General features: G+C 34.9%; 1 protein-coding gene across 2 annotated transcripts; it reads right to left on the bottom strand.

The window, feature by feature from the left end:
- Positions 1-412: 412 nt before the first annotated feature.
- Positions 413-23,920, bottom strand: LOC132311167 (probable starch synthase 4, chloroplastic/amyloplastic). Of its 2 annotated transcripts, XM_059808935.1 has the most exons (16): positions 23,640-23,920; positions 18,460-18,697; positions 17,704-17,785; positions 16,530-17,583; positions 16,354-16,405; positions 10,913-11,035; positions 10,752-10,827; positions 10,452-10,636; positions 10,149-10,343; positions 9,978-10,049; positions 7,456-7,665; positions 6,144-6,269; positions 1,562-1,711; positions 1,329-1,390; positions 1,160-1,235; positions 413-972 (listed from the first exon to the last, which is right to left on the bottom strand). In XM_059808935.1, the coding sequence occupies exons 1-16, from the start codon at positions 23,783-23,785 to the stop codon at positions 796-798; spliced, it is 3,024 nt and encodes a 1,007-aa protein (XP_059664918.1). In that variant the 5' UTR covers positions 23,786-23,920; the 3' UTR covers positions 413-795. The 2 variants fall into 2 exon arrangements, with proteins under 2 accessions (XP_059664918.1, XP_059664925.1); XM_059808942.1 differs by lacking the exon at positions 23,640-23,920 and having other exon boundaries at positions 458-972; positions 17,704-17,828; positions 18,460-18,541.
- Between the last annotated feature and the right edge of the window lie 817 nt (positions 23,921-24,737).

The following is a 24,737-nucleotide window of genomic DNA, read 5'->3' as shown; positions in this document are numbered from 1 at the left end:
ATTTTTCGGGCATGCAATATCATCAACCAATCAATGATTTTCTTTGTAAATTACCAACAGATCAAGTATTGGACAGAAAGTTACCAACGGATAGCTCACATTTTGGTTTAATTTTCCAACCGTCAAAGTTATAAATTATGCACATTACGTGTGATATAGAGAGAAAAATAGCCCAAAAACCACCAGAAATGCTTGCTCTTCTAAATTTCTAATGAATGGTTTGACCAGAGAGAGAGAGGTGTTTGTTTAGTAAAAAATTGAGGGCATGATGGTCATTTTGTGGATAAAGTGAAAAGGGGAATGAGTTTTTGGTTATGTAAATATTAGAAAACTCCATTTTCAGAAAAGAAAAAAAAAAAAAAAAAAACACGTCAATTTTAACTCCATGACAACGTAATTTGACACCTAAAAATCCGTAAATGCATAACAATTATCTATCTTATATTTGCCTAAATGATGGTACAAGAATATAACTTTAATATAACTGTAATGTACATCAGCTGCAATATGAACAAATGAATGGTGAGCTTATGTATACAGACAAAAAATGGGGAAGTCATAAGGAGAGAGAATTCTAATCCCACTTCAACAACAGACTTCAAAGCTTTTTGCTCTCCAACTGAAGATGTATCATGTACTTGTCAGTCTTCTCCATTGTAGAACATATAACTGGTCAAGCAATTTGATATCATCAGTTCATCTGGAAGCCATTCTAATCAGACCTGGTGGACAGATTCGTACGTCACAAAAGAACGCTTTCGCCAAAGAAATGGGACAACTAGCACCAACACAAGATCAAGCACGAATTGCCGCCCTAGCTCTGGCAACAGATTTCTCGTATAGTTCCTCATATTGTAATGCTGACGAGTCCCAACTGAAGTCTATACTCATGTCCTTCTGAACAAGCTGTCGCCAACTCTCACTATTGTTCCCGTAGTGTTTAAATGCACGTTCCAAAGCATTGTTGAGTCCCTGTGAATAATTCACCGGTTTCAGACGAAGAATTTTTTAAAAATGAAAATCCTTCTATTGATTTGAAGCCATGAAAAGAATAGTGGGACAAATAGATACACCTAACAAAGATGTCAAGAATAAAAAGTAAAACAGAACTAACTATAAATAATAGGTTAACACTATAGCAAGCATGCGACAAGGTTACCTGTTCATCAGGTGTCAGAAATGTAAATCCATTTCTAAACTGTAATGGTATGGTATCATCGTCAAGATCAAAAACACTGCATGGGAATCAAAAGCATGAGTAAAATTTTCTGGGAAGAATAATTCCCAATAAGAGAGAGCTTTATATACATGTCAGGCAGTGACCCCACCTGTCATTTAGACCCCCAGTTTTTCTTGCAATAGGGATAGCACCATATTTCATTGCTATCATCTGCCAAAAAAAAATAATAATAATAAATAAATAAATGAATCACAGAAGGGTTTATACTTGGGACACAATTCAATGATTTACTGAATCCAAGTTTGAATTATAGTTATCATTTGTGCAAATCAGGCCCACATAATTGGTCAAGTAGTTTTCTGTTCAAGGTGCAGACTCTACCTGTGTAAGGCCACAAGGCTCAAAGATAGATGGGATGATGAACATGTCAGACGCTGCATAAATTGTATGGGAAAGAGACTCATCATATTTCAATATCAACCGAACGTGTTTGTGACTCAGAAAATGGTTTGCAATATCCTCGAATTCCCTCTACAAAAAAACAACAGCCTTATAGTTAATAGAAAAATTAATTAAAACAGTTGACAAATTTAATAGAGTGATAACTGCAATCAATGGAATAACAAAGTAAAAAGCAACTATAATTAGGAAAGAACATTCAGATTAAACTTCAATATATCTGAAATTAATTTTCAGATATTAATGAACAGGCATATGCATGACAGCCAAACTGTTAACTGCTGAAATAAAAAGAATGTTCTATGGGCACGTCAAAGAGGGCTGTATGAATCGGAAAAGGTTTATGAGTAAATTACGGAAGGAAGAGAAAGTTGGCCATTCGAATGGTGTAATTATATTCATAATAAACCAAAAGGTTCCATATGATTACCTATGTGATCTAACATAGGGTTACAATTCTTCCAACAAAAGTTGTATAAGAAAGTAATTGAATTCAAAAAATCTCCACCAACTCCACTAGGAAAAATAACACCACCACCAAAGTTGAGATCCAACATGAGGAGGTGCATGGATTCCAGTGTGATACCCAATCAATTAGGCCAAAATCTCCCATCTGATCACCTTTGAAAGTGATGGTAGTATTTCCTAGTTGGTGTCTTCCTTGTAACCAATTTACAATTTCCACAATCTCAGATATGATCCCTCACAGATCAACATTAGATCACGGACATGGACTCAGATGCGCACGCTTTATGAAATCATTTTCTAGCTTCACAGTTCCATGTATATTGCGTGTGACACAAATCCATGTGTCTTAGTTTCAACTTTTCACGAAGTCAATGGCGCCAATACGGTACAAGGGAATCATAAGTCCACACCTTCAGTGCTATTTACAACTCCAGTTATACACATCGGTAACCCAATATAGTGACATGCACCTGAAATTTCAATCAAGAACTTCCTCTTAGACCCAATACAGAGATTTGCTTAATGCACCTAATCAGTGTCTTTACACCATTCGCCTGAGTGGTTATAGAATTATCTCGACGTGCTTCAAAGTGGACTTTTAAACAACCATTACCTCACTATTATCCTCTACCTTTCATCCAACAATTCTTCGTCCATATAAGTAGAGCAACAACTCATCATTCATCCATTCATCTTGGATGTCCAGTAGATCTTTTCTACAATATAACCATATAAAGTTGCAATAGTAGGTGATTCTCAATCACATTGACATTCCTTCATCTCAGAATTCCTCCATAGACAACCCCTTGGTTATAGGGTCGGGCAATATCTAGTCAATATTTATTCCATCCCTCTCCACTATATCATGTATACTGTATACAGTGATAACTGACATCAACCTATCTTCCCAGTTTTTGTTGCATATTTTATTAAAGAGATGGTAGGTTTGTTGACACAAAACAGTATTTATTGGTCTACTATGTATACTTAATTTTGAATCATCTATGAAGCATTTTATCCATACTGTTTTTACCGATGTGCTGCATGCTATTCTTTCATCCTCTGTAGTATGCTTTGCAACACAACTAGGGGTGGCAATTCATGTTCCCATGTTGTATTTGTGTTGTTTCTTGTCATGAGCATTTTACTATATGGGTTGACACGAACACAACATCATTATTATTCGTGTCAAGGAATCTTGACACGACACAATTACTAAAGAGGTAACAAAACACGGCACACATAACCTGTTTAATAAATGGGTAAAGACCCGACATAACATGACATGTTTAATGAAAAGTCCATACCATTAAAGTAATTCAAATACGAATACGACATGTTTAATTAGCGTGTCAATTTGGGTCGACATGATTACGACACAGACAAGATTAAGCCAGACACAAACCCCTGACCTTCCTCATTTTCATTTTTCCTCCTCTTTATGCAGGAACATATTCTTGTTAAAATTTTGACCCTTCCAGATAGGATTCGTCAAATGCCTTTTAGTTGTCCATGTTGAAATTTTTGAGCTCCTTTTTCTTATCTCTATTTCAAATCCCGTGCTCTGTTGCTGAACGAATCGAAAAAATTCAGAGAGATTTTCTTTGGGGTGGAAAAGGAGAGGAGTTTAAGTATCATCTTGTTAATTGGGAGCAGGTTTGTAAACCGTTGAAGTTTGGCGGTTTAGGTATCCGGAAGTTGGTCCCTTTCAATAGAGCCTTACTGGGGAAGTGGTTATGGAGATTCGGTAAAGAGCGTCATCATCAATGGAGAAGACTTATCTAATGTCGTTTTAGGGAGGAGAGTGGAGGTTGGTCCTCCCGTCCTGTTTCGGTTACCGGGGGCGTTAGCGTTTAGAAGTTCATTCGGAAAGGTTGGGATGTGTTTTCCACCCATATTCGGTTCAAGGTTCGAAATGGTAGGTATGTTAGATTTTGGGAAGATTTATGGTGTGGTGATCAGTTGTTGTCTCTTTCCTTTCCTCGTCTCTTTAGCATTGCTGAGAATAAGCATGCTTACGTAATTGACTGTTATCATCTTGATAACAGTGGAGTTATGTGGGATGTGCGGTTTAGGCGTTCTTTTCAGGATTGGGAGATAGCTGAAGTTTGTGTCTTTTTGGACCTGTTGTATAAACAGAAGGATGTTGGCAGAGGTTGTGATGATATTTTGTGGACCCCCTCTCTTCATGGTAGATTCGAAGTTCGATCCATGTTCTTGTGTTTGTCTAATTTTATTGGACATGATTTCCCATGGAAGTGTATTTGGCGATCTAAAGCTCCTCTTAGAGTTGCCTTCTTTGTTTGGACAGCCATTTGGGGAAAAATTCTAACATTGGATAATTTGCGTAAGACAGGTACTATAATTGTTAACTGTTGCTGCCTTTGTAAAACTGATGGTGAGTCCGTGGACCATCTCCTTATGCACTGTCCTGTTGCAACTGATTGCTGGAATCTCATATTCGGCATTTTTGGTGTTCAGTGGGTAATGCCTAAGCACTCTTTCCAATTAATTAATGCTTGAAGAAGATGCCTTGTTTCTGGTCATGCTCGTGATTTTTGGAGGATCGCCCCACACTGTGTTTGGTGGTGTATTTGGAGAGAGAGAAATAACAGACACTTTGAAGGGAAGGAATCGTCTTTTGCAAACCTTAAGTCTCTTATTCTACGCTCTCTTTTCTGTTATGTTAGAGGCAACGTTTGCTCCTCGATTGATGATTTTTTTGTTCTTTTGGACTTTGTTGGTCCATAGGTTTGGCTTCTGCTTTTCGTTTTTCTGTATTAGGCACGCGTTCCCCTTTTTGAACTTTTTTCTAATATATCTTTACTTATAAAAAAAAAAGATACTGTTCCTAATCCATATATGACAATTTTGAATTTCTATTCAGTGGAAATATCCAATATCCTTCATGTCAATTTTGGATTTTTTTTAGATATGATTATGCTCTCTGCGTCATATTTGAACAATAACCTGTCAACAAACAATCAGCAACATAAAAAGATAATGTGGTTGTGTTAGCTTAGTACTTCCAAACATATACACAATGAATCAAAGGACTCAACTGAAACCCTATTCTTTTTCTAGAATAGCTTGGTGGAACTTAAAATAGCATTCTTCGAGGACTGTTTAAATCCATCCAGGGATATTTACAACTTGTCAACTTTGTACTCGTGTTCTTTATTTGAAACCCACGGGGTTGTTCCATATAGACAACTTCCTTCAGTTCTCCTTTGAGGAATGCAATCTAGAAATCTAACTTTTACAGCTAAAGATCCATCTTAGTTACTATAGACATGATTATCCTTATCACTGGTGAAAACATCTACAAAGTGTATCCTGAGCTTCTGAGTGAAGCCTTTGGCACGAATTTTGCCTTATACTTGCCCAAGGTCTTGTATGCACTTTTTTCTCAATGACTCACTTGCAACCAATGTGTGCGAGGTAACTGAAATGTGGAATATGTGAGGTCAGGAGAGCATAAGCAGCGTGTGCCACCCCTCTAATACATTAGAAATAAAACTACGAATAAAGTGACTTCCTATGAATAAAGTACATGTGTACCCATACTATTCTTCATGCTACATGACCATGGCCTAGTTCCCTGGAGTTCTCGTTTTAATTCTTTCAAGGTATAGTGAGGGTTATGTAAATGAGTACGCTTTATGCACATGCATGCCCACTTTTTCAGATAATTTAAGTGGTACATAACTGGAAGTAAAGAGAAGATTCCAATATAATACCAATTATGGAATGGACAGAAGATTCACTAGTTATATTAAATTAAATGGAAGAAACATTACTAGAAACTTTTTAGTCCTGACCTTGATCAGCCACAAAAATTTGAAAAGAAAATAAAAGAACAAAAATCAGAATTCCATCCCTAAAGCAACACATAGACATTGTCTAAGTGAGATTCCTATTTTTTTTCAACAAATTAATTTATTGAGGTGAGATTTTTGTCTTACATGTCATAGTCTACTGCATACAACTTCCGGTTATCAAAGTCTTGATAGGAGAGAGAACAACAGAAGTTTACCTGAATGTGTGGCACTGGACTTGAACCAAGAAGTACAAATTGTCCTCCCAGCTCTAATGTCCGATATATTGCATGCCTAATAAGATGTACACCTTTCTGTGGTACCAATCTTGTTATGCAACTAACCTATAAAACAATGGAACAGACAATGTCAAACAAGAAAACGATATCCATTCAGATAAATAAACCATAAATTGGGCTTCCACAAGGAGAAAAATCCAACCGTGCAATGTAATAACCATGGATATACTTTTTACTAGATATAGTATGAGAAAAGGTATCACATTAATTTATTGGCCATTCAACTTTTACCATTCATCCTTGATATCCTTATTGCTAATAATTCCTCCTTCTGATGTTAATTACTTTTTAGCATCTTTTGTGTTAATATGGCGTTTCATTTTCTTCTCTTTTCTTTTCTTTCTTTTCTTTTCATATTTTCAGGTTACTTCTCTTTGTGCAAGTCAAGTACTATAAATTAGCACAAGCAGCACATTCAGACTAACTAATATCTCATATCGATCATCAATTAAAATGAAACCAGAAGCATAATTGCGAACTGCTAAACCATGTGACAATAGCAAATCTCACCACTCCGCCTGAATAAACATTGTTGTATGAAAAATCAAGGCTGTTCCACCGATAATATAGACGAAGAAATTAACAACCATTAAGACTTATAACTGCGAGAGCATGATATATGGTATCGGGCCCATTCCTAAACAGCTTAGGATTTTAAGGAATGGACCCAACAACATATATCTAGCATCACACCCTCACACACATGCAACCCCTTCTAGCAACTCATTAGCAAGTAGCAATTATTCTTTCCATGCAATTGTGAATCACAATATCAGAACAATCTGCATATAAGCAGAAAACAATAGAGATGTATATGCAGTAAAAGCAGATACAAGTTAGTTTTCCAAGTGAAAAATTTTCTAGTTAACATGAAACAATGAACATACAGCTGCCCAACTCAAAATCCCGCTTCATAATACAAAAGTTCTGTAGTTGATGCACCATAATTATTTATTTTTAGTTTCATGCCTACAGTTCTCCAACAAATTCATGTTTATAGAAAAATGATAATAAGCTGCTATGGACTCAAAAGGTCACTCCAGGATACACTATACCATGGTTGATGCATCATAAAATAAAGCTGCAGTAATGTACTATATGGAAGTAACAAGTATAGCACATTACCTTCTTATAGAAGGAATTTGCTTCAAGTTTGGAAAGTTAAAATGACAAAAGTGAAGTCTCTTGCATCACAAAATTAGTCATTAAATAATTAAGTAAATAACATTACCAATGGTTGTCTCATATCTGCAAAAGAAAGCCCTAGATGCCTTCTTATAGCTTCTTTATTTTCTGCTTTCCCTTGAAGATCATTGGCGCTGTACTGGACTTTGAGAAAAGCATCAGTTGCAGGATTCCACGCATCAGTATCAATTCCATTTAAAATTCCTACGAACTTCTTGGAGTTGGAATTTAGGGTTGCATGAAGGCCTTTTCCTCCCTGTAGAACATTAATGAAATATATTAAAAAAGCCTTCATGAGGTATCAAAGACATGAACTGAAAGATTCTTTGACTATGAGACAATAAGAAGCTTTGGAGAACCAAACCCATGTATCTTATCCTGGATAATTTTGACAAGGCTAACTTGAAATATGTTCCAGCATTTTATATAATATCAGTACATAACAACTTGTGTGGTTGAGACGTGCACAGGTGAAAGTTAATTCCGTTTTTCCCTCCCTGGTTCGGCAATCCAAAAGTACTAATGAATTTAAAATTTATTATTATGAAAGATATAGTAGACACATGGAGAAATGTGTAAAGAGTCAAAAGGGTAGCAAAATTAGAACAAAATATATGGAATGTAAATTCAGTAACGTTACAATAAAGAACAATAGAATGATAACAATTTAAGGTCAAAGGATTATTTCAAAATAACCATTTTCGGTACTTAGAATCAATGATAAATAAAAAATATTAAAAATAAAAAAGGACCGGGAAATAGATGACGATGAAATATGCTTGATTTGGACAGGTTTCGCGAAGTGGCATCCTATGTGATAAAAGAATACCAAATATGTTAGAAGAGAAATTTTTATGATAGTTATTAGATCATCTATTTTATAAGGAGCAGAATTCTATGCACTAATAAAGAAACAAAAGCAAGGTTTTCATTCCATCGAAATGATAATGTTAAGATGGATGATAAGAGTAACTAGATGAATCAAGATTAGTAATCAATATCTTAAAGAAAGACTAGGATTGGCACCAATTAATTATAAAATAAAACAAAGTAGACCCAGATAGGATGGACATATATAATGTATACCAGAAATTGCACCAATAAAGAAAGTGCACTAATAAAGAAACAAAAGCAAGGCTTTCATTCCATCGAAATGATAATGTTAAGATGGATGATAGGAGTAACTAGATGAATCAAGATTAGTAATCAACATCTTAAAGAAAGACTAGGATTGGCACCAATTAATTATAAAATAAAACAAAGTAGACCCAGATAGGATGGACATATATAATGTATACCAGAAAATGCACCAATAAAGAAAGTAACATTAGTTAAAAATTAAAATAAAAAGGTGAGGGGCTGAGAGGTAGACCAAGACCACCTTAGAACGAAGTAATAAAAAAAGATCTTTAATAATTAGGTATAATACGAGACATAACTCGTACTAGAAAATAATGAAAAAGAGAATGCATGTGGGCAACCCAAATAAACGACTCTTCAAAAGTATGTGAAATAACAGTGCCAATCACACAACACTTGGACAAGGTGAGTGTAATTTGTCCGACACAATTGGTTGGACATGTACCTTGAAAGCTTTATTTAATTTTTTTTTATTATATATAAGTAATAATTTTATTTAATTTAATTATTGCTTCAAAACGTGTTAAATGACTAATTTGGACACTATGTTACATATAGATGTTATTTTACTCTAAAAATAAATGAAAGATATTAAATAATATGAATATTTAGAAGTGACATTTCCTTCTGTTTGACCATTTAATACATCCAACACTCCCACAAAAATCTGAATCCGATACACGTACCAAAGTCCAGGTAAAAAGCTGAGAAGGCCACCATAATAAGGAAAAAGTAAAATCTCCAAAAATTTTGATGATATCAAAAGACATTTATTTGGGATAAAATTAAAAACTGTTTTGACCACTTTCTGACAGCCCAAAACCTTTACATCCAGAACAGGACCATGAAAGCTGACAGAGCTGCTAAAGCCCATAAAGAGACCATAAGTCTTCTAAGCGCCTAAATACTTGAGCATAACCCAAAAAGGGCCATTCAGTAATCAAGCAAAATAATGGTTGCCCAACCCTTGCAGGGTTTCAAGTATTGACCAGCGCAAGTATATGAGATCAAAATACATAATGGTATACTTTGCACAAATCATAAATCATTATTTAATACTAAATTTAATGGAAAACTATGTACAATTTATCTCAAGTATCAAACAAGGAATTGGCATATTGGGATCTGGGTTATATGTCACCTATGCTGACAGGTATTAGCTGGTAACATATAAGGCAACATAACTTTATGAGGTGATTTACCAAATCAACTGTATCAAAGAGTAATGTGATTCCACACCTTTAGAAGATAAACAAAAGAATAATAAATCCTCTAACAAACAAAAGCATAACAATTTTCTTCTAACTTGGAATTTCACATAAAAACACCTTCTTATCAAAAGATGACTCTGAAAGCAGGAGAAATTATGAAGTAGTCTTACACAAATAAGCATTATTAATAAAGTACAACCACAAGGTATATCCATACCTCCGCAGTCCGCACCTCTTGTGCATAGGTCGGTGAAACTGTTGTTACAATGTTTGAGAACACAACTGCACCCTGAAAACAATAGGATGTGAAAACAAAAAGAAAAAGAAAAAAGAAATACAAAAAACAAACAAAACTAAGTTGGTTAATCATGACCGATAGTTTGTCTACCTTAACGGGATTGACCCTATCATGTGCCGAGTTGTCCTGCATCCTATCTGGTCTGTTAAGCTGATGAACATCAAGACCACAGGATGCCAATTCTGAAGCTGGTGCAGTCCCTTGATACTCAAAATTATGGCATGTAAAACATATTCTAGCTGAATTCAGTCCTTTTGGTGCATAAAGATCCCAATAAAGCGGTGCCTAGAAAAGACAACTAAAAAAATTTAGTTGAGATAAAAAATAATCGAAGTCAGGCATTACTTGCTAAAGAGATGAATACTAGAGGATTAAGATTTATATTGTCCATACAACAAAAGCTGTCTGCCAATCATGGCAATGAATTATGTCTGGTTTCTTGCCAGCTTGAAGAATCAACTCAAGTGCTGCCCTGCTAAAGAATGAGAAACGTTTGAAATCATCATGCTCTCCATAAAACTGTCCTCTCCAGAAGAAATTACCCGGATGATGAGGCTCGATAAAGTAGACAGGAAGACCTGCCAAATCAAAATTACAATAAAATGAAATACTATATTATGTTTTTATAGGAAACTACTTAATATTTATGTATATGTATGTATTATGAAAGTAAGTGTGATAAACATTCTAAACCTTCGACAGTGCCAACCCAGATTTTATTTTTGAATAGCCGGCCATCAAAGTATGACTCTACCACAACATCTAGTGCCTGTATAATATCAGCAAATTAGGTTATCAGAAATTGTTAATGAATCTCAGGTTATTATTATCAAGTTGTCAAGCAATGAGCATACCCTTAAGTCACGAACACGATCATACTGCATGCAATCATACTTGGGAAGAACAATCTCAACGAGATGTCCTCTCTTCTGCAGTGCTTTACCAAGACCAGCCACTACATCCCCCAAACCACCTACCTTTAACAAAAGGAATAAAATAAACTTTAAGCAAATTGTGAAGTTAAAAATTGAAACTATGCCATAAAAAAAGTGAAAACGATTTAGTGCACAGCTGAAATTAAAAAATTTCCTCTCGCTACATTAATATATATATGTATATGTATGCATGTGTGTGTGTGTTTAATTTTTCAGTAACAAAAATTGTTGTCATGTTCTATAGAGATGCATTTTCAGTACCTGTGTAAAAACACATCATGGTGTTGAATCTAGATTAAGTAATTATTACGCCATTTTTATCCGCATAAAATGTGGCACAGAATATATAAAGTGAACAATCTTGAGGAACATGATATTCTCCAGATATGGATGTCCTATTATGATCAATAAAATAAACTAGGAAATTATTTTTTATCACAGGAACAATTTGCATCCACAAGGGAAATAGTGAATCTGGAAGGTGCAGTGAGCCACACATTCTTTGTAATCCAGAGCTGAGAGGACCAAGATCCCAGGCATGACAACCAACCCCAAAAAAGTAATGCAAAATGAAAATATATATAATTTTTTCCTAGTTGGGACTCACACACACTGCCTCCACTGAGGTTCAAACCCCTGACCTCCCTTTGGAAAGTAGGAGCCTTGTACCGCTAGGCCACAGGCCTGTTGGTAATGAAATTTTTTCTATATCCTTCAAAACATGTTTATGATATCTTATATGCAATTTTTTTCAGAATATTAGTTGGAAGAGTAACCATAGTGGGTTGCTGTGAGGTAAGATGCAATAAACCACATAGATGGTGCTCCAAGGGTTTTATCTTTCCATGGGCCCTACTCAACCCCTGTATATAATGATACCCAGCAAAATAAAACAAGAAAAGAAAGAAGGAAATTAAAAAGGAAGATGAATGTTCCATTGGATAAGATCACAATAATATTAGCAATCCTATTTTATAATGCATAGCGAGTGAAACACGCTATGCCATGTAAACATACAATCAAAGAACTCAACAAAAACAAAAAATCAATCCGTATGCTCTTAAAGAGTGTCGCCAAAGGAAGAGCTTTCTCACAAATATATGCTCAACCTCAAAATAAAGGACTTAACATCATTAAAATTCCTCAATTTATCTCCTTGAACATAACAAAGCCAATCACCTCTTCAAACACCTCCATCAACCTTCTTTCACCATTAATCCACCATAGCGGAAGTAACTCAAAAGTTGTTGGACACAACAACCAACAATCCCCAGAAGACAATATACAATCCAGCAACCCCAACTTCAGAGAACAATCAAATATTAAATAATCCACCAAGTCAGCTACCTCCTGACACATATTGCACCTATTTAGACGTATATCAATCACAAATGGTCCACTGTTGAACCCTTCTCCCTCACCACCATCCACCAAAGAGTGCCACTTTAGTGAGAACAATAGTTATCTGCAGCATTTTCACCGATAATGTGGAAACTATAGGTAATTTCAACAATAAACCAAGATACTTTCTAACTCCCAAAAATGAAAGTTCTTCAATTAACAATAATAAAAAAACACTACAATGCATGTCATTCACCAATGCACACCACACTATCTTCACCCAGGTTTTTTCCCCAAATTATTTAAGAAGATTCAACAACTCATCTAGTAGGAAGCATCCCCTCAGGTGTCTTGAAAAAAAATTAAATTGCATACGCTCTCAATCACTCGGATGATCCACCACGTCAGTTACCTCTTGACACATAATACAACTACTCAGAAGTCCAATAATCACAAACTCTCCACTGCCAAACCCTTGTGTCTCATCATTGTTCAATACAGATGCTGCCTTTTTGGGAACTCTAGGCATTCGCACCTTTGTCAGCAAAAAGTAAAATTCAAACTTGAGAACGCCTCATAATAGACTTGTAATAAGATGACTCCATGGTCCAAAAAGATGACTTCACTTGTTAATGGGGCTGTTCTTTAGACAATAGCCATATATGGTAGAACAGTTAACGGGGCTGTTCTATAAAACGGTTATTAGGCCAGCAATGTTGTATGGGGTGGAGTGTTGGGCATTGAGAAAGACACAAATACAATGCATCCATGTAGCAGAAACGAGGATGCTACGTTGAATGATAGGAATCACTAGAAGAGATAAGATAAATAATGAAGGTGTGATAGGAACACTAGGTTTAGCGCCTATAAGTGATAAAATTAGAGAAAGTAGACTTGAGTAGTATGGTCATGTGACTCATGTTCAACGTAGTCCCAATGATGCACATATGAAAAGAGGAAGAGTTGTATAATAGGAATTGAAAAAGAGAATTCATATGGCTGACCCCATATCTATGGGATAAAGGCAAGGATGATGATGATGGTAGAGGGGATCTACCATAATGTTACAACATCATAAGAGCATATTTCATTCGGGAGTCAAATGATGTCACTTTGAGCCAAGTTGCTACAAGAAGAGGCATCTCGACAAATCTTGGACTTTGGCCACCAAACCAAGCAACTCCTAGAATCCTAAGAAATAATAAAATGTCCGATTGTATCAAGATGGCCTATGACGATAATAGAAGATAGGCATATACCATATCTGTGTATTCCAAGATGATCCATGACAACAATTGCAAACCTTGTTGTAGATGCCCCCCAAGTCATGTTCTAACTCAGGCAGTGGACAAGGTGCTTCAGGGTGTCTTTGGTGTTCAAATGCAGTTTATATAATGATAAGAGGTCCTCAAGGTGAGGCTAAAACGAGAAGAGGTCCTTCCTATGGTGAGGCTAATATGAGGAGAAGAGGTCCTCCCCATAGTAAAGCTAGTATGAGGAAAAGAGCTCCTCAAAAGCTAAGATGAGGAGAACAGGTCCTGTTTGAAGATGGCTATAAAGAAGGCAACGACACGTATTTGAGAAGTATATATCCTCACATCAAGGCATATGCATATGGGAGGAGAAGGTTAATTCTCATGTATATATACACCAACAAAAAGGCTTAGCTAAGAGGATGAAATCCTCAACAATATAGTGCCTACAAAGAAGGATAGAGGCCCCATCAGAGATCACAAATGCCAGTAGAGAAGGCGGTAATGTCTATCTGCAACTAACCTGCATAATTATATAAGACTTGGGATGGTTTTTTACACCACTATTGTGATGGATATATTCAGAACCCTTCATCACAATGAGAAAAAAGTTATGCTACTTATAAGATATACAATCCCGACAAGAATCTATAAGTTGATGAGGATAAGATAACACTTATTGAAGATGAGCTTGTTAGGGTGATATCAAATGAATATATAATCAAACATAAGCATATGAGTTGCATCAAGGTGTCTTGGGTGTCGATTGAAGTTTATCTAAGGAGGAGAGATCAAAAGCTGAGGCTACTACAAGGAGAAGAGGTCCTTTCCATGGTGAGGCTATTATGAGGAGAAGATGTCATTGCCATAGCAAAGCTAATATAAGGAGAAGAGATGGCTGTAGTGAAGGCTGAAGCACCTGTTTGAGAAGTTAACATCCTCGTATCAAGGCTTATATGAGGAGAAGAGGTAATTGTCATATACATATGCCAACAGAAAGGCTTATCTGAAAGGACGAGATCCTTGATAATATAAGTGCCTATAAAGAAGTCAGTAAGGTCTTTGCAACTAACCTAACCTGCATAAATATGTAAGACTAGCATTTTTTTAGAGAGGCCAATTTCAGGGCGAGAGAAGTGTGCATTTGAGCAGTGTTGAAGGGCATAAGCCCACTAAAAATGCCAAGTTCTTTAAAAGAAATCAACACATAAACTGAGGTGAATGATATAATTAGAGACAGATGTCAAATTGTAACCCGTCACCTTGAGGAGAAAAGAAGCTTTATGATAATCTATAAGCCTGGTGAGGTTAAGATACACTTGTCAAAGATGAGCTAGTTGAGGTGATAATCAAATGAATATCTTATCAAACATAAGACATACTAGAAGCGAAAATAATAGGTGTGTACAAAATTTAAAATTTATGATGAGTCAAGGTCCGAAAGTGCCAAGTGCAGCATTCAGGAAAAAAATAAATAAATAAAGTGCCACGTGCATTTTGTTCTTAGTAATACTACATAGCTTCACCTTGATTTTAACCTTGAGATTATGGGATTTCGACAACATTTTGGGTCCAGACATTTTGTTCCATGAAAGTTTCCATGTGCCAATTTTTATGCATGATACATAAGCTATGCATGAAATGATTCATGACAAAGATAAAGTGCCACATAAGCAGCTGCTTCTTCACCACAAAGAGTGACATTAATATCCAAGAGAAGAAAACACATCTAAATATTGAGGAACTTGCATGACCAAAATAAGTGAAATCCACCACTTGCTGAATCTTAATTGAATCTTCAGGTACAAGCGTGCAACTTACATTCGTTTGTATAATCAAACCACAAGAAATAAATTTTTACCCAACTCAACTAAAAGGTATTGCAGGCTTTGCAGCCATGGTTTGGCAAACCGGCCGGTTCGCTACTTACACTCGTTTGTTTCTAGTTCTCGTTTACAGTTTTAGTTTCTACTGGTGTTTTGGGTAATTTACATAGTCATGACATTTCTGATTGTAGTGGATGCAAACTAACTAAATATTCTGCAGAGCCTTTTAATAAGAGTTCTATTACTTCTATGGCACCATTTGACTTGGTTCATGTCTGATCATCGATTCTCTTTCAGTTTGATTTTGCACAACTTCAATTTTGGACTTCTTCATTACGCTGTTTCAACTCATCATCTGCATCACAATCTTGCATCTTCTTCTACAGCGACTCACTGTTTGCATCAGGACCTTGCAGCTTTGGGACCTTTGCATAATAGTAGAACATCAGTGGTCTTTTTGGAACCTGTTTACATTGACTTTTGGGTAGTGATAATACAGGTTATTGATTGACTATTTCTTTAAGATGGCTAGTGGTAATACAGACTCTCTCCAAGCTGTTAGTGTGAAATTGACTGGTGAAAATTATGTGTATTGGTCATATGTAATGAAAAAATTTCTACAGGGCAAAAGCTTGTGGGGTTACGTTGCCCGGTCTGTGACCATTCCGTCTGATAAAAAGGCTGAAATTACATTGATAAATAATTCTGTTTGATCAGTCGATTGGTATGCATTTAGAAATATTCTCTAACATATATATATATATGTATAAACAAGATTGAGAAATTTTACAATGCTAACCACATTTCATACATAAATCTGGCATCAACACATACCAAACATTGAGCAATCTAAAATAAAACAAAGATGACTCGAGTCATATAAGTTAATAGTAATAAAGCAAAGAAAGCTAAAATGATCGGACTTCAAGTTAAAGTTCACCTTAGCAACTGGTGCCATCTCGGCTGCAATATGAATAACATGCAATCCTGGACTAAAAATCAACAAGAAGCACAAGTTAAAAACAGCATATATGCACAGAAATTTGTACCCATAAATTGTATGGTGTCGGTAGCAATGTCCTTAGAAATGCAATTTTTTTTTCTATAAACTAATACCGTGTTGATGCTGATGTCAGTCTGAGAAATGCATCAATAGCTTCATGCTCGTTCATTTTTCTGCATGTCATGTATGCATCACGAATACGTCCATCTCTCTTCCAGATCATTTCTCTCAACAACTTTGCATCGTTGGTTGATACTTTCTTTTCAAGTAACCAACCATCAATTATAAGCAGTAAACGACTCCAAAATTCCCTAGGCATATCATTCACAGGTTCATCTGGTGCTCTTCTCTTGCTTTCTTCCTTCAAACTATTAAGTGCATCTTGAAATTCCTTCACAGATTCTTTGTATAACTGAACATAAGAACTTATCTCTTCATCAGACCTTTGAAGATGCTCTTCCAGTAGTTTTATCTTCTGATGCATTAGTTCATTATATTGTTGCAACTTCTCCGACGAAAGCTTATAGACATTAGCCTCTTCAAGAGATTCTTCTAACCTATCAACCTTCTTCCGGAGCTCCTGGTTTTGTTGCAATGCTAAAATAGCTTCATCTGCCTGTTTGGTTGCCTTATCTAGCAGTACTTGCATATCATCTACCTTTTCCCATAAGTTCTTACATTCGGATTTCAGATTAGAAAGTTTATAAATTTCTTTCTCAGAAACAGTAAATTTGAACTCCAACTCCCTTACAGCAGATTCCAAAAGTAAACGTTCTTTCTCCAGCATTACAACGCGTTCATCCGTTCCCTTGACATTAACAAGTTCAGTTTTCAGTGCTTGTATATCATCCTTCAGTGACATATTTTCTGTCCTCAATGAATTAAGTTCCTCACTAAGAGATTGATTGCTACTATTAAGTGAAAGAGGAACTACATCATGCACACTCCCCCCACCACCCCTATTAAGTTTGTTTTGCAGCTCCTCCATCTGGTCTTCCAGGTGTTCAACATGTATCTTTTCTTGGGCAGCCACTTTAATCCTTGCATCAGTTTCTGCCAGTCTCATCTCCAAAATGTTGATTTCTCCTTGCAACACCTGCTTCTCATTAAGAATATTTTCAAGATCTCCAAGTGCACGAACCCGAGCTTGGTTGAGAAGAAGGATATCTATCGTATGACAAAAAGAAGAAGTAAAATACAGTTAAATATACCTCTGTAAGTTAACAAATAAAATAAAATATGATATAGTGTAAAAATGAATTAAACTTTAAGGAGGAGAAGTCCTACTTTTCTCTGCATTTTTTATCATGAATATCAAATCCTGAAGATGAACACTTGAGAGCTGATCTCTACCATCTGCATCCATGGACTGTTAAAAAGATGATGATCATTCTCCCGATACATCTCTAATTCTTTTCTCGTTTAGATGAACGAAGACAAGAGGTGGAGAGAGAGAGAGAAGAATGGCATTTGTCAATTAAAATCTAAACTTGAAAATCATAAATGTAACTATTTTATTTTGCAATAAATTAAGAAGGGATTTGCATTTATCTAGTACAACTCATATAAAATTTATCCAGTTCAGAACATGAATAAAAAACAGAAAAATCTAAAAGTAAAAAGAGAAACCCTCGAAAAAGAAGTGTATCCTTCAGTTTCATATCTCCCGACTCATATATCAATCAGATCACTTATAAAGTAAAAATTAATAAAAGTTCTCCGTGGTAGAACTGAACATTATATTTATTATCGGTAAAAATTTAAGGGTAGAATGTGCCTCATATTAAAATTTATATTCATACCTCAGGTTAACCCCAAATGGTTGGGATGACTTTTCAGTTGGGTTCAGTGGAGTTAATCTCCAAAGTTTAGAATAATTAGTTGCCATTTAGGGAATGCTTGAGATGCTTTATTTCTTGTGAGATTTGGTTTGGCCATTGCAGACAAAATATACATCGAAAGTGTAAGAATAACAAAAAAAGGAGCACCAAACTGTATTCATATACTTTCTCATTGTAGACTACGAGGTTATTAAACGTATACCGAAGATTCAATCTTGTTCAACAGAGTCAGACATTTCAAATCTTCCTCACTTGAATCCTCAGAAGCCACAGTGGTATCAACATCTTCATTAGATATGGTTTGATGATCTAGCCTCAAAATACTTTCCATTGAAGAATTTTCTGATTCAGAGTCTTCATCTCCATGAGGCTGAAATTCTTCATTTGTTGAAAGCCGTTCAGGAGACACTTTCTTTGTTTGCTGTCTCTTATGTTGTGAACTGCACAAATTCAAATTTGGAGAGCATAAGGTATGACTACTCCATACAAATATAGGAATGAAACTTCTATCAAATGCAGATATATATCAAAAAAAGATGAAGAAAAAAATATATAAATAAAAATATATATATAAAAGGAAGGCAATATGACGATGATCCAACTGCTCTCATATTCAATAAAATAATCAAAAAGTAATCAAGAGAAAGGGTAAAAAGCAAGGTAACATTTCAGTAATCCAAGCACATAAGTCTATGTGCAAGAAATCTTATGTGCAAGAAATCTTTGAGGTAGAGACTATCTTTCTTTTTATGAAAAAAGTAAAAAAAAAAAAGGTTGGGTGGTGTCAGTACTACAGTTCAATAAAGTTCAACTAGTCTCATATTTAACATGCAATTTATTATCTTTGGTCCTGTTTAATATCGATATTCAGCGCTTAACACAAAACACGGTAAGCAAATTTTTAAAATTAGCATGTTTGATAACATTTAGGTTACCACTTAAAATATTACGCAGTAGCTTAAAACAAGCCAAAATTTTAAGCGACACGGAACTTGCTTAACGCTTATTGCAGAAGATCGGTAAGTGATTTTAGGTTTTAAAATATTTTGTTAATGACAATGTTACCCTCAAATATTATATTTTTAGGTTCTCCATCACTTGTTCTACTCTTGAAATTAAACGTATTGATGGTAATCTTGAAATTAAACGTATTGATGAACTTTCTATTTCCACTTTGCATTTCTATTCCCTGCTGGTGAATTTTTACTTTTAGTTTACTCCAATTTCTCAAATGTTTCATTGTACTTTTCTTCTCAAATAATGTAAATATAAATAATATTCAACAAAAAAAATTATACATATATATATATATATATATTTTATGATTCACTCAAGTTTATAATCAACAATCATGCAATGAAATCCTCACACCATTTTTATGATGCAAATCTACTATATAAATAAAAATCGAATGATTTGTGCGTGAATTCTAATCTCTTTCTCATAAATATTTCATTTTCATAAGTTATTCATTTTATATGTTGATTTTGAAATTTTTATGATCAGTTTTGACATTAATATCCATGGTTAAATTGATATATTTCTTTGGTGAAATTCATTATTTTATATATATATGTTTATGTTTTAATATAGTATCTTTTATAATAATATTATGTGTAGAAGATATTCAATGCAAAAATGTAATATATACAACATTCAAATTTCATCTTTTGCATTTACAAACAATCTTAATGAATTCAGCGCTTAAAGTTAATATAATATCAAACAAGTTTACAGATTAATATATTCAGCACTTAAAATTTCAGCGCTTAAAATTCAGTACTTGAAATTTTCAGTTTTATCAAACAGCACCTTTGGCAGAAAAATTCAATAGCTATCCAGATGAAAACTCATTAGTTCTCCGGAAATCCATTTCCTAGAGGAGAAATACGCTTCAGAAATAGGAATCCAAGACACTATACACTATCTAAATGCGTCGATAGCATTCCATATTTACTCATAACTACACTACATATGTATATATGCATACACACTCCTTTTCGACTTTAATTGAAACAATGAAGCCCGAATAGAAACAAATATAATGGTAGTCAAGTAGTCAACTTTTTATCATTTGAGAATTTAAGTTCATAAATAAAAAACGAAAAATGTTTTATGCTTGCCTATTATGTGGATTATTTGTAGATCAAGTTTTTCATTAATAAGAATGCAAATTTTAATTTTTTTGTATCTCGTGGGAGCCTTGAGGAACCCCATAGCTATGGCTAATGAGCCACATTACTTGATATCCAAACAGGTAATACTATGATTGTATTTTAGTTTGAACACAGTCATGTAACTAAGGATTCTATCCAAAAGGGAAAAGGTGAAAAACATAAATAGATAAGAAAATGCACCCCAGTCAAGTATTCTCAAATTCTTCAAAGCCTAAAAGAGTAAACTGTTAGCCCCAGGTTTCATCCGAAGTGAAACTTGATGATTTTGATGATAACAAACTATTAATGAGAGTACTTAACAGCCTACTTGAGTGTAACGAATTTCAGGAATATTAATAAATCTCAATTATTAAGTTGATCCATGGATGGTGCATCAAGAATATATTTAATTCAAGCTCATGGACACAAGCTTACAGCTGGACCCAACACATGGCGAAGGAACTACATTTATTAAAGATCAAGTTCAAGACCATGGGGCTTTGGTTTAGTGACTGTTAAAATCAATGTAACGGATTGGTTATGTTGCAATAAGCAAGGGCATTGTAGTCATTAAGGGTGGTCACCTGGTATTTCACTTTATGGAGGCAGAATGCTTTAATTCAAAATAAAGTGAAAATAGACATTTTCTTGTTTGTACAAGTCGCCCTTATCCAGTGACATGGTCGAGCTTAAAGGATAAGATCAATAGTACATTGCACGGGCAATAGGACATTTGGCAGCACTACTAAAGAGACGCTCTCCTTTGCTGAACTGGCTAACAGCTGGAACATGAAAATGCTCTCAGATAGTCCAGCAAGACATTTGCTCAACATGCAACAGACAACTTAGTGTACTGGAACAGGCTTATAAGCTGAATGTTTTACACGCTCCATTTACACCTGTTACCAAATAGTCTCAAAACTATCTAACGGCTATAATCTTCACTCAGACTATAAAAGAATTTCCTTATTCATCTGAGTATCACGAATCACTGTAGAAATCTATTGAGAGAATTTGTGAAAAGGCTTTTTAAACTTTCACTCAATATCTTTTGAAAAAGCTTAGAGAGAAAAGAAGGAAAACAAAATTTCAGCTCTTCACTAAATATTCAGCAGAAGTCTTTAGAAATCATGTTGTAGAAGTTGATTAGATCATTTGCTTCATCCATTACTCTAACCGAAGGTCTGTGAGATCTTCAGAAGTCTGAGAGAGTGCTGATCCTCAGCAAGTAAAGATTATCTCTGAGCGTGTGAAAAGAGAAGGTTGGTCTTAAGACTGTGAAAAGGACCAGTGTAAAGGTTTCTTCTCTACCAGGTAAAGAGAAGAAGATAGTGACATTTGTGAATCCTCAGGAGGCTATCCTAAAGACAAGGAGTAGGCCGGTGTCGAACCTTGTAAATCGTTGTGTTGACTGTTTGCAATTTCTCTATCCCTTAAACTCCTTATTTGTTGTGATTTGCAATCTCTGTCATGTGCCTTCTTTTATTTCCAATCTGCTTGCACAGCATAGACCATTCTGTTTAGTCCAGCTAGCACACTTTGATTTTCATCTTCATACTCGGCCTTGAGATAGATAACAAAACACCCAGTTCACCCTTAGCAGCCACACAAACAACCCTTAGACAGACTCTGTTGTTGTTTAGCCAGCCTTAGTCCAAGCCTTGAGAAAAGTTTCCGAGCTTGCCTAAAAGACTCTATTCACCCGCACTTTGAGAAAAGTAGTGTAATATCTCTCTAAGACCACTGCAATATTTTCGGATTTATCCAAATTATAGATGTGACCTTCTTCTCACTATCCCTCTTTGAGAAAAGACGGCCTGAAAAACATAACTTACTGGATGAGGGGTTTCACACTTGTTCAGCGTGAAATTGATATGCTCCTATATAGCTTTTCCTGCCATACTGTACACCATCCTAATGCAGGTCCTGCTTATGAGAGGTGTTTAGAGGAGAGGGCTAAAGACAGCCCGAGCTTTTATCAATGTCCCAAGCAATCGCACCTTCAGGCTTCAGCCATACTATACACAAGCATCAAAAATATTTCAATAGCCAATTACCTTGTTGGCATTCATTTTACGTTAAGATCACCTTTTTTTTTCCATCCCGACTCATATCACACACTTACACTGTGTCAACAACTCAATACCCTTATTGCATGGGCATCATGCATTAGGACATTATACTGGGGAAGCAAAGTGATCCAATAACCAATCATTACCTCTCCATAGAAATGAAAACTTATAGGAAAGTCAAAATTTATCTCAATACTGCAATTACCTATTGAAAGTTGTAACGCACTTTAGTATTATTTCCTGTGTGCATCTTTGGTCAAAGCACTTTAACCCTAAGCAAAAACTTAAGGCATGAAAGCTGGATAGGCAGGGAAGAGACACCCCTTTAATAGTCTCTCAAGCTACCAACTTAAGCCAGCTGGAACTTCAAGATTGCCTGTTAAAAGGTTCAATTTTTTTGAATAATTATGAAGTTCCAAAATTTTCTTTTCAATAATCATAACTCAGAAGCCTCAGAATTGCAAAAATCCAAATTCAATATTCGGTGGTCATATCTTTTTGATAAACTCGAATGCCAGATCCAAATCAAACCAAAATTAACTCGGCCGTTTTCATACAATTGATTACTTCCTTTCTGGTGATGGGCTATTTTTCATCATCATCGGTGAATCATCATCCATCAGTATGTTAAAAGGGAAAATTTGTACTGTGAACCAGATGTGAATACAGGGGCAATATTTGATAATGCAAATTCGTAAACAATGAAAAAGTAAACAAATGCTTAGTTTTTGGTAAAGCACGCAGTATAAACTGAGAGTAATGTGAAATATAAGCATGCCATAAGAAAAATCATTCACCATATATTGATTGATCTCAATCAACCTAATTTATAACAAAACAACAGAGATGAAATTGGACAAATTTGCAAGACCAAAACGAAACCCCAAGAAAGAACAAAACATCTAATTGAATTCAAGTTCAAACACATAGCCCCTAATTTGATTCATACACAAAAATAATAAAATCAACCAAATCCAAGTTGCCAAACAGCAAAAGTTCAATTACATTGAAGAGTTTAACTTCAAAATGGACCAAAAAACACTCGAAATGTCAAGAAATGCGTGTGACATTAGTGATTGGTTCTGAAGAAATTTTTAATGAAATCAATGACTACGTAGTGATAAAAAAAATAAATAAATAAATAAAAAGAGTACCTGAGATTACGCTGCCGCATCTTACAAGATGCAGGAAGCAAACGGCAATGAGGTGATCGAGAGATGTAAAATCGCACGTTGGAGTTTCTACAGTTTAGGTCCGTCAATCCATGATTCAAGAAGCAATTCGATAGCTTGCCCGCCATTGAAGCTCCCTGTCTAAAATGAAGAGAATAAAGTAGAGAGAGAGAGAGAGAGTGGAGAGAGAGCAAACCGTTCCTTCGCCACAACGACAACTTGGTTGTTATTTGTTTAAAAAATGTAGGAGTAGATCATTTTATCTCCCTCTCTAAAGCTTCTTCGTATTTGAGAAGATATTTACAACTTGCGGGTGCAGATAAATCGAGGAACTTAGTGGCCACTTTGAACACGTGGCGATGATTTACTGTAACATTATCTTAATCGAACGGTGATGATTGGTGGACCCCGTGAAGTGGGGTCCGCTAATTCTTACATCAATGAAAATGATAATGCTAAAGAGTTCAGACGTGAGGCATGTGAGAGTACCTTATAAAAATTTTCCCATTAAATGCGTCTCCAATCTCACAATTTGCTACTTTTACTCCGTATGTTTTTTCTTTAATGGACAAGAAAATTATAAGTGAGAAAAAATTTGCTACTTTTACTCCGCCATTTGATTTTGTTTTATTTAAAAGATAAACAAGAACTAAATTAAATTTTTAACTGTTATAACAAAATTGAAAATTGAACTGTTTAAATTAAATCAAATTATTTTGTATTAAATTAGTAGGTTCCACGAATTTAGCTTAATAACTAAAAAATATAATTTTAAAATGATTAAGTTATCTTGCACAGAGTATCAAACTCTACTTAAATTTAACTTTAATAACTAAAAAATAAAAAATTACTTCTAATTTTTTAATTTATTAATTATAGTAATTACTAATCACATAGTAATAATGTAATATGCAAATAAGAGTTAGAAAATTATATTTACGAGAATCAAGGGCTCTAATTTGTCCTTTCTTACATTTCAAAATAAAATGTTGGGGTTCAAGTTTTTAAATAGGAGATATATGAGGGTTAGTTTCTTAATAGATTAATAATAATAATGAGAAAAATATATTTAGTAATATA

This window comes from Cornus florida, unplaced genomic scaffold (assembly GCF_030987335.1).
Source record: "Cornus florida cultivar Cherokee Brave unplaced genomic scaffold, ASM3098733v1 CherokeeBrave_3.0.0_Hap2_Chr01, whole genome shotgun sequence".
NCBI classification, from domain to species: Eukaryota; Viridiplantae; Streptophyta; class Magnoliopsida; order Cornales; family Cornaceae; genus Cornus; species Cornus florida.
This window is presented reverse-complemented; position numbering and strand designations above follow the sequence as displayed.